We start from the raw sequence: 11,707 nt of genomic DNA, 5'->3' as shown, positions 1-11,707 counted from the left end.
ATAAATTTGTAGTACTTGATAGTTTAAAATTCATGTAAAAATAGTTTAGTTTCTTTGACAATTTTACATTCATATATAAACCGAATATATTATGGAAGCTAGACTGTTTTCCCGCGGCTGATTCTACTACTCATTGAAAACATATGCCAAATTCTATATATAAACTTATCTCCTACGGCTTCGTGGGCTTAATCAGCCGCCGTTGTTGTTGCGTTTGGACTACGGGGGGCTCCGTCCTATCCGCTACTATCAGTAGAAAAACAAAAGTGCTCACTTATAAATATTTATTAAAAACAAAATGATAAAGCAAATTGAATAGCAGCAAAACAACAAATGCAGCAACAGCATTTGCAATGGCAAATGTCTACTAGTATGTTACTCTGATCAATTTAAGCTAACTTCGAATTTTCGACAAGAACAGGACGTTTGGTCGTCTACTAGCTTTCGACATCGTCCTTCCCGCGGGAATCCTTCTGCCCTGCAAAACTCTCGTTCACGCTGTCCACTATTTTGATGATGTGCTGTTGGTGCTTCACAATTTCTTGCACTTTCAAAGCGGTCTGCTGAAGGGCTGAGCTGTGGGCGTGTCCGAGGCCGGTCGAGCTGTCGACCTCGGTCAGATCGGGAGACTTCTTTCCATTGCAGACAAGGAAGCTGGGCTTCCCACAAAGGCTTAAATCAGCATCCCCATTCTGATTGTCGCCGTCTGCTGGTTTCTTGGGCAGTCGACCTTTCTGCTGGCAGCCCTTTAGCTTGAGGCCAGAAATTTCGGATTGCGATTTACTCATTGTGATGTGTTCTAAACTATTTGTTTGACGCAAGTAAACTATTTGAATTAGACATTTGCTTGACAACTTGACGTGCTTGAAAGTCAAATTTTACCGAATAAACGCAAGCACTGCTGAGACTATTTTCTGATCAGGATGGGGCAGCTGCTGCTAATGGTCAAACAAAGGGACCTCACCTTCCTGATTAAGCGGAACTCCCATCTTCAGACCGCTTCCCAGTAAGGAATCCGACCCAGAAAGATGACCATGTAAGCCAAGATAGGGTTGATCTCCCAGCCAGCGACAAAACCTCTTCCAGCCGCACATCCCAAAATACTTTGTTGGGTGGGTTTGAGCGTTAAGATGTGTTAAGGGAGGACGATCTCGATAAAGTAAGCGACTGGGAAGATCCTTTTGGACCTGCAGCACCTACAACAGCAGGGCAACTTTGAGTTGGCTCTAAGGGCGGGAGTGCAGTTGGTAGTGGACTCAGAGAAAGACGGGAAGTTCGACGACCACGAGGACTGGCTGGGTTGCAATGGATACGTGCAGTTCGTGGTGTAAGGTGCGGGGTACACGAGAGGGGGTGGGGGTTGATCGATTGCAGTAGCAAGTTAAGTAGGATCGGGGGCAGGTAAGCGCTGTTGGGCCTGGATATGCCATCGCCTTCGTCTTGATTCTGGGCCTAGAGTCTCCTTCGCCAATCGAGGCAACGGCGCCGTCTAAGCGTGAAGAGTGGCAACGCCGCACGGCACAACCAACAATAGACAAAGACACTCTCGTTTGGCGCCAATACGAACGACAACAATGTAAAACACTAGAGCACTCCGCTGAGAGGGCCCGTCAAGTGCGGAGAGAGTGAGAATCCGAACCCGAATCGGCAATGGGGCTGGAATGGGGGCGGGGCGGTGGAGGTGAGGGTGAGCACAAAAACATTTGCCGGCTGCTTAGTTTTTTTGCCGGTGCAAAAAGTCGACTGCGAGAGAACGCCAAAAGCTTCCACTCTCCCTCCGATTTAGTTGAGATTCGCATTCGCATTCACATTCACATTCACATTCACATTCACATTCACATTCACATTCACATACCGATTTCGACCTACCCCCCACCTCTCACCACTCACCGCCGTCCAGTCACACACGGCGTATACATAATCCAAATAAAGAACAATCTTCAAATAGTTGTTGCTCCCTCAAGTGACATTTTGTTTTTTAGCCTAAGCATGTCTCCCCCAGGGTTTGGCATCGGGACAGGGGCAATGTAAGGGCGCCCTTCTAAACCACTTTGTTTTTGTTTGCTTTCTCGTGGAAATGGCCAAAACCAATGGTGCACGTACTGCCACGGAGAATGCTCTCTGTTTCTGGGACCGTACCTGCTGATAAGGGCCCTTTCCGCTCTACTCCGCTCTACTCCGCTCTGATATGCTCTAATCTTATCGCGAGCGAAAAGCGGTCTTTTTGACTCCCCAGTGCGAATTCTGTTCGCCTTTTTGCCAAAGTAGTTAACTCAAATATTAGGTCACACAAAAAGCCGGTTTCTGTTGTATTCGGCTGTTCTTGTTGTTGGCGCTGTTATTTGTGTGTAGCTTGCATATGTGGGTGAGTTTGGCTCGTGTGTGAGCTGGCAAGCCGGTTTCGGACGTTGTTGCTTTTTGCGACTTTGTCGACTTTGTCGACTTTGGCTATGTAAATTTCAGCCGGTCCGCTCCGATGAAGCATATGCTCCAAGTCAACAAAAAGAGCAACAAGATAAATGGAACGTAGTAAAGATGAATTTGGCAGGCAGAACAAACTGTGGGGTTTCCCTGATGGCCTTCATCTGAATTAGGAACTATGTACATACAAACTTAAATTGGCAACAACTTTAAGTTCACGAAGGGGGTGCTTCCTTGTCTTGACTTTTTCTAAATTAAATTAAACGCAAGTAAAGTTTTTTTTAGCACTAGTCAACTAAATGTGTTGTTCTTTTCCAATTTTACATTTAGTGGGTATTTCAACTACTTGTTTTTATATGTTTAAAGTAAACAAATTTGTAACATTCATGATCGACACATAACTAAGGTGGCGAACTAAATGTTTTAACTCTTAAAAGAGCAATACACACCGAAAGGCAAAATAATAGGAAAATGTGCTAAATTTGTACACATATGTTTATATCTAGAACTTGCTGAAACGATGAGACTCAATGGAGGGTACTTTAATGTATACCAAAATAAATACATTTTTTTCGTTTCCTGAAATATTTTTGCAGTGAAAACACAAACAAGATACTTACAACTGCTTTTAGAGGATTTCTAGTCTTAATCAATAACAAAAAGTGTATAGAAAATGATTTACAAATTTAAAATATAATTTATCTAAATTAATTAATTCAATTTAAAATATAAGACATTTATCTGAGGAAGAAAGTTTTATAGTTAGTTTTAAGTTATTTTGAACGATAGAGGAAGGCTACTTTGGTAAAATAAAGTTTTACTTTGAGGATATCGATTATATTAAAAAACAACAAAGCTATCACTGTAAACGGCAGTTCACATTGTGACAAAACGTACCGAGCGATTGCAATACTTATAAAGCTGCAAAATTGACAATATGATACGATCGACTAATATTGCTATAATTTTTTATTTGCAAGTCTTTTGAAAAGTCGAATTTAATTTAAACCTATAAAATCGTACAGATCGTTTTTATACATGATGGTTTTTAAAATGTATAATATTTTAAGAGGTTTGACATTTTTTTGTCAGTTTCTTTTAGTTGAAAAACATGTAAAGCTAAACCATTAGTCTCCAGAAATCCAAAAATGTAATTTCGGTTATTGTGGAGGTTGAAGTGGCGATCGTCAAATCTCGTTATAAGTAACTATAATAACCTTTTCAGGTTCGACAAGAAAGCCTAATGAAATTTCAAAATATTTTACCTACAGATGATACATCCCATGTCTCCTGGCAGAGAGCATCGATTAGCCAGAAGCGAAATTGAACAGAATCCAGATGCATACCCCACACGAGCCATATAGACAGGTGATTACCATTTTCGTAATTTTAGTAAAAAGGCTTTTAATTTGATGGGAAACATAAAGAAGTTGACCAGGACCCAAAAAGGCCTCGCGGGGCCTTCATATGTACACACATACATATGTACGTTGGTTGCCCCAGGACAAATTCCAGCGCCACAATGCCATCAACAGCACCAGCAGCAGCAGCTTACCAATACCAATACCACCCTTCCATCATCCCTGGGTTGGGGGAGTGGCAGTGGCAGTGGAAGTGGAAGTGGCAGTGCTGGCTCTCGTTCAGGATATGCAGATAACTGTAAATAACCGATTATATGCACATATATTTCCGCACCTATGTACCGTACACATTTTTATGTATGCAAGTATTTCGCGGCACATATGTACAGGGCAGAGTTTAAATCCCGTTGTTGTCGTTGTTGTTGTTGCTTAATTTACAGCCTTATGTCACTTTTTGGTGCATTACACTTTTTCATTATCGCGCAGCAGCACCCAAAAACAGAGAGAGCGAAAGGAATTGCGACCACAGCTCCATCCCGCTCTCTCCGTGTCGGCTGGCTATGGCTATCTCGCTCTGCTCGAGTCCGAAAGAAGTGTGAGAGGAGCAAGAGCGCACATCAAAGGGAAATGAGTTTTCATTTAGTCTCACACAAAAGCGGAAATGAATCGAAATAAATAAATAAATGGCACCTGTCCCAGGCTACCGACCACTCGGCCACCCACACCACACCCTCTTGCACTACATACGATCCCCCACCAGCCCCTTTCCAGTCCCCATCACGCGTACTTCCCATGAGAAATTTTCCCGCATGCGCAGTGAGAGCCGGCGTAAGAATGCAGCAGCAATCTCGCTGTCTCGCTCTGGCACGGCGTGCATTCAACCCGGCAACGCACCTGAGCAGGCCCTGCACACACACCCCTACCTACCGCCGTCAATGGCCCACCGCCCACCGCCCACCGCCCACTGCCCACTGCCACCCATTGCAATCAGCCCACCCCCGCACTGCATTCCTCTTCGACGTGTGTTCCCTTTGCCCCTTTGGCCCCTTTTGCAGCGGAAAGCCGAACTGAACGCGCTTCTTGTTTGTTTTTCCCGGCGACAAGCCCCCGGTTGCACCCACTCGCCATCCGTTCTGTTGTGCTTTGGCCTTATCAAAGTTTGGCGCTCTCTGGCGCGCTTTCTAGTCGCCGTCTCCCCGTCTCCCCTTCGCCCTTCGCCCTCCCCCCTCCATTCATTTTGCTTCGTGCGGCGTTCTGTATTTTGTTTAGATTTTTGTTGTTTTGCCGTTTTGCCGTTTGGCCGTTTTTACTTTGACTTTCATTCAACAATCTTCGTCGCGTCGGGAGTCGCCTCTTCGCGACACAGAAACGATGCCCGATGCCACAGCTAGAAAATAGATCACAAAAGTGTTAAAAAAAAAAAGCATCGTCGAGGTCGGGAAACACAGGCGACCACGCACACATCTCTAATGAAAATTAAAGAGAACCGAAGACTTTCAGGCGATGCTGCAAGGAATTTCATCGAGCCGCTGTTTAAAGATAATTTCACCATTTCAACTGCCTATCAAGGATATTTTTGATATTGACTGGATTGTGAGCTAGTTATTTCTTCACATGAGCAATGAAGAGGGTTCCTTACCAACACAGCGTAAAATATTATTTTCGAAAATAATTTAAATGTCTTTCGTTTAAAGATTTTTTTTTTTGGCATACCATGACTGTTAGTTATCCTATTTCACGTTTAGTAATCCGAAGAAAAGGCAAACCACACCTCTGTAGAGCATTACGATTCAGAAGAATTTGCAATCATTTTATTTATTTTGTCGAAAAAAGCGAACCAATTTTTGTTTGTTTCGAACGCGAGAGCGGAGTTTTCTAAACTAATTTTGTTAATCAGATGCATCGGCCAGCGCAGCTAACTAGCGTCAAAAACAAAACCGCAAGCACCAGCCGCAACAACAACAGCGAAAACGCCGACGCCAGCGTAATAGAGCAATAGGGAGGGCGGTGGGCGGTGGGCGGTGAAAGGAAACTCTCTGCGGCTTAGGGCCGTAATAGGGGTAGTATTTGCATAATTTAAATCAAAACACACACCCCCGTTTGGCAGGGGCCGAGGCATTTACTTGGCCTTTTTGGGGCTGGACACAGGATGCGCTTAGATTTAGACTGGAAAAGCACTGGCGCGCAGATAGAAACACACTCTCACGGGAGTCGGTGCACTCACTCATGTTAAGGGGACTTTCCCTTTCAATAGAAAATCAGGAGAATTTTCCAACACAGAATCAAGTGGCGTGCCAAAGTTGTAATGTTGTACTAAATCAGGCAAAATAAAACTTATGCGACTAAACCGAAAATTTTGAATGTGTGTTGCTGTTGACAAAGCATTTTCGAAACTGATTTTGCCCCGGCCCGACGCACTGCAGCCAGAAAAAACTCATTACAAGTGCCGCTCACTGCCGACGCAGTCAGCGCCCAGCCACAAATGTGGGTCGGGGCTGGGGATTGGGCCACGCCACGCACGTCACTAATTAGCAGTCCTATTATTGCGAATTTCGACCACCTCGCTGCACTTTTGCCATCGCCCAGTGGGTGTCTATTGGGTTTGGTGTATTTCTCTCTCTCTCTCTCTCTCTCCCTTCACATTTTAATTTATTCGATTATTTGATGTTTGCGCATCGCCATCAACATAATCAGCAGCAACAGCAGCCTGCGTCGACTGCGACAGCAGCAGCAGGCAGCAGCAGCAGCGCATTATTATTATTGCATCCCCAGACCCTGTGCCTGCCTCCAGCCCACAAAGTGGCCCGTCCATTGTCCATTGTCCATTGTCCATTGTCCATGGCATTCGGGATGCGGATCTCCCACTGCGGCTCCGCCTGCCGTTTCATTCGCCACACGGTTTTTTTTTTTTTTTTTAATGTTTTTTGATGCGTTCACACACAAAAAGTGCATTTAATATTTTTTCTCTACCCGACAATCATTCACAGTTTTTGCTGGGCCAGAACTTTACTCATCGACTGCGGCCTTGGTGTACTAATGTGAGTATTGGCGCTGAAGTATATTTAGTCAAATTTAAACCGTAATTCTTAAATAATAATAAGAACTACAAAAAATTAAAAAAACAGCAAAGTTATAAATTATTAACCGATTGTTCCTATGAGAGCTATATTATATTGTTGTCCGATCCGGTTCGTTCCAAATTATAGACTACAACAACATTTTTTTTTAAGTTTCATACAAATAGCTTTATAACTGAGAGACTAGTTGCGTAGAAACGGACGGACAAGCGGACAGGCGGACAGGCGGACAGACGGACATGGACACATTGTCTCTCGTGATACTGATCAAGAACAAATATACATGAAATGTTTGGAAATGTCTCCTTCACTGCGTTGCAAACTTCTGGCTGAATTTAAAAAACCTCTCCAATAGTATAAACTTTTTTGTCATTTTGTAATTTTTTTTAGAAATTCTTTTTGATTAATTAATAATTTGACAGTTCAGAATTACTATATGTCGAAGAACTAAAAAAAAAATTTTAAAACAGCAAAGTTATAATTTTTTATTTTTTTTTCGATTGTTCCTATGGGAGCTATATGCTATAGTCGTCCGATTTTGATGAAATTTAAACCAAAATTCTGGAATACTTAACCATTACTACAGTCTCGAAGAACTAACAAAAAAATTAAAAAACACCAAAGTTATTTATTTTATACCCTTGCAGAGGGTATTATAATTTCAGTCAGAAGTTTGCAACGCAGTGAAGGAGACATCTCCGACCCTATAAAGTATATAGATTCTTCATCAGCATCACTAGGAGAGTCGATCTAGCCATGTCCGTCTGTCCGTCTGTCTGCCGTCTGTCCGTCCGTTTCTACGCAAACTAGTCTCTCAGTTTTAAAGCTATCTGCATGAAACTTTCCCAAAGTTGTCTTTCTATTGCAGGTAGTATATAAGTCGGATCGAGCCGGATCGGACGACTATAGCATATAGCTCCCATAGGACAATCGCCATGTCCGTCTGTCCGTCTGTCTGCCGTCTGTCCGTCCGTTTCTACGCAAACTAGTCTCTCAGTTTTAAAGCTATCTGCATGAAACTTTCCCAAAAGTTGTCTTTCTATTGCAGGTAGTATATAAGTCGGATCGAGCCGGATCGGACGACTATAGCATATAGCTCCATAGGAACAATCGGAAAAATAAACAAAAAAAAAAATTATAACTTTGGTGTTTTTTAATTTTTTTTTAGTTCTTCGAGATATAGAATTGGTTAAATATTTCAGAATTACGGTTTTAATTTCATCTAAATCGGACGACTATAGCTTATAGCTCCCATAGGAACAATCATAAAAATAAATAAAAAAAATGTTAACTTTTCTGTTTTTTAATTTTTTGTTTAGTTCTTCGACATATAGCAATGTTTAATTATTTCAGAATTATGGTATAATTTTATCAAAATCGGACATCTATAGCATATAGCTCCCATAGAAATAATAAAAATATATAAAATAACTATCTAATAATTGAGCTGCAAATCATCATAGTTTCAATGTTTTTCAGCACATACTCAAGTAAATCATAATTTAAATGTTTTCAAAAGTATTTAATTAATGCAATAGCTGCAAGGGTATATGAACTTCGGCTTGCCGAATTGTTCGATTGTTCCTATGGTATGCTATAGTCGTCCGATCCGGCTCGATCCGACTCATATACTACCTGCAATAGAAAGACAACTTTTAAGAAAGTTTCATGCGGATAGCTTTATAACTGAGAGACTAGTTTGCGTAGGAACGGATGGACAGACGGACGGACATGGCTAGATCGACTCTGCTAGTGATGCTGATCAAGAATAAATATACTTTATAGGGTACTTTATGTCTTCTTCACTGCGTTGCAAACTTTTGACTGAAATTAAAATACCCTCTGCAAGGGTATAAAAATGGCCTAGAAAGTAGAAAAATAGTCAGCCATGGGAACAATAAAAATATTAATTTATTTTTTTTAACGTCATTTTTTTTTTATTAAATTCTGTTTGACTTATTAATAATTTGGCAGTTCAGAATTTCGCTTTTAATTTTATTAAAATTCAAAATCGATTTCACAAGCTGCCATAAGAACTATCGAATAATTGAGCCGCAAATCATCATAAATTCAATGTTTTTAAACATGTACGCAAGTAAATCATAATTTTATTATATTCAAGAATATTTTATTTTTACAATAGCTGCAAGGGTATATGAACTTACCTGAAATACCTCAAAAATAAATTTTATTCCATTCTGAATGTATTACGGCATGCATAGCCTAGGAACTAGTCCACCATTTATCTAAGTTTACTATAATTGGTTAAGAAAAAATAATTTAATGTATGTCAAAAAGCTAAAAATGTTTGTAAGAACTTTTTACAGAACTGAAAATTGGATTGGATGAAGCTTTGCTTAATATGATCTACGTACCTCTCCGTTTTTAATCGAACGATCTTGATTCACAGAATACATGTAGGTGACATGCAGGTGCATCCCGTCCAGTCTATCGTAAAAAAGAAATTATAATACAATTTACTATTATTTTTACCTGTTTTTTCAGCTGCTTTCATTCAGACCCGCCGACCAACCAAAATGCAACCCCCTCCTCCCAAGGGGCGGACCATCTACAACCGCCCATTGGCAGCAACGCATTATTTTCGAGCTTGTTGTATTCTGCGTGTTCAACACTTTTATTTTTTGTAGCCTTTTATGCGATTTTATTGTCATTTTGCGTAGCTTAAAACCACTCCACAGCCTGTCCAAATTGGGAGTTGAATAAATGGCTGGAAATGAGCTGCTAGTGCGTATGCACATGTACATACTTATGTACTCTCGTTGAAAAGGGAAATTAGTAGTGACCTCATCTACGGGATCCTAGAAAGGAACAAAGATCCACGCAATACCCGATGGACCATGACCATAAATTCACACATTGCCCACAATCTGGTAGTACATAAATCGCCAGTGCTTATGGATTGGGCTACGTGTCTACGCAATAATTGAATGTTGCTGTTGCTGTTGCTAAAGTGTTGCAGTTTTACCATTTCCAGCCATTTTATGCCACAATACATAATTTAATCTTCATCCAATCAGGGCGAGCACAATAATTAATTAAATGTCCTTAATAATATTTGCAATTCAGAGACCTCAAGGTTCCACACTATCGTCTTACATTGGTTTACAAATATAAATCGATAAAATCCTCCAGAAGTCAAACCTTGATTTTCCGGTGCAGATGGACTGCTTGATTCAGAAAATGGCACTCAAAATTTTTTAATTTTTTTAAAAGTGTAAATACCGTTTTCCTTCTGTTTTCATGTCTGTTTTTATACCCATGCGGAGGGCATTTTAATTTCAGTCAGCAGTTTGCAATACAGTGAAGGAGACATTTCCGACCCTATATATATATATATATTCTTGATCAGCATAAACAGGAGAGTCGATCTAGCCATGTCCATCTGTCCGTCCGTTTCTACGCAAACTCTCAGTTTTAATGCTATTAGCACGAAACTTTCTTAAAAGCTGTCTTTCTATTGCAGGTGGTACATAAGTCGGAACGAGCCAAATCGGACGACTATAGCATATAGCTCCCAAAGGAACAATCGAAAAATAAATTAAAAAAAATTATAACTTTGCTGTTTTTAAATTTTCTTTTTAGTTCTTCGACAAATACTAATGGTTAAATATTTCTGAATTACGGTTTAAATTTCATCAAAATCGGACGACTATATCATATAGCCCCCATAGAAATAATAAAAAATATATAAAATAACTATATAATAATTGAGCTGCAAATCATCATAGCAATAGAAAGACAACTTTTGGGAAAGTTTCATGCAGATAGCTTTAAAACTGAGAGACTAGTTTCTGTACAAAAGGACGGACAGAAGGACGGACAGACGGACAGAAGGACAGACGGACATGGCTAGATCGACTCGCCTAGTGAAGCTGATCAAGAATATAATGAACCGTTTTACAAGCTTGGGAAAGTTAAAGAATGTTATATTTCTAGTAAAGCAAGCTATCGATGGACAAAATTGGTTAGGCAGAATTGGAGATAACAAATAAAATAGGCATAAATACAGATGAAAAACGTTATTTACACTTTAAAAACAAATGGTGCAATAGAAAATATATTGAGTGCCATTTTCTGAATCAGGGGAGTCCATTTGAACCGCAAAATCAAGGTTTGATCTATGGATGATTTTGTCGATTTAAATTTGTAAATCAGTGTTATTGACTAAATGCGAAAAGAGATTGGCTGATTGGCTGCACTCGAGTACCGTCCATTGTTCATTGTTTCTGACTAGAATCCCTTCCATGTTTAACTGCAATATAAAAAAAAATTTTTGAAAATTTTTTCTATTTTCAACTGATATTATTGAGATTGCAGCGTGTATTTAATATTTTTCAAAAACAAACTGAATATCCGGTATCTTAAACAAGATATCTAATCTTTGTTAGCGCAGGTACATTTATAACATAACAAGTTCCCTCACAAAAAGATAAATGATCGAGTCAGGAGAGTCAGGATGGCCGAGTGGTCTAAGGCGCTGCGTTCAGGTCGCAGTCTACTCTGTAGGCGTGGGTTCGAATCCCACTTCTGACATTAATTTTTTTGTTTCTGCCTGTTTTTTCGTCGCTTCTCCACCCGAAATAACGCAACAAAAATACATTTTACATGGCATGCATCACATTTTACACACTCCCTGCTATTTGCTGCCCTTTATGTACACGCATTGTTGCTACTCCCAGCGAAAAAAAAACAGACAACCAAATTGATTTTTATACAGCAATTCCAAATGTTTTTATTTAACAAACCACTTGCAACCCTTAAAAAATGCCCACGAGTTTCACATATGTGAATTTTGGGTCTTCGTTTTTTAATGATGCGAATTCGACG

General features: G+C 40.3%; 1 protein-coding gene and 1 non-coding gene across 2 annotated transcripts; one reads left to right on the top strand and one right to left on the bottom strand.

The window, feature by feature from the left end:
- Positions 1-316: 316 nt before the first annotated feature.
- LOC128260238 (uncharacterized) lies at positions 317-863 on the bottom strand. Its single transcript, XM_052993064.1, has one exon. The coding sequence runs from the start codon at positions 786-788 to the stop codon at positions 438-440; it is 351 nt and encodes a 116-aa protein (XP_052849024.1). The 5' UTR covers positions 789-863; the 3' UTR covers positions 317-437.
- Positions 864-11,330: 10,467 nt separating this feature from the next.
- On the top strand, positions 11,331-11,413 carry Trnal-cag (transfer RNA leucine (anticodon CAG)). The gene has a single exon. It is a non-coding gene; the product is annotated as a tRNA-Leu (tRNA).
- Positions 11,414-11,707: the final 294 nt, after the last annotated feature.

Source organism: Drosophila gunungcola (assembly GCF_025200985.1).
Source record: "Drosophila gunungcola strain Sukarami chromosome 3L unlocalized genomic scaffold, Dgunungcola_SK_2 000031F, whole genome shotgun sequence".
Taxonomy (NCBI): Eukaryota; Metazoa; Arthropoda; class Insecta; order Diptera; family Drosophilidae; genus Drosophila; species Drosophila gunungcola.
Note: the sequence above shows the minus strand (reverse complement) of the source record. Positions and strands in the feature narration are given on the sequence as shown.

What these genes read in the sequence shown, in the direction of transcription:
- LOC128260238 (XM_052993064.1), bottom strand. Translation starts at nt 788, where the DNA reads ATGAGTAAATCGCAATCCGAAATTTCTGGCCTCAAGCTAAAGGGCTGC.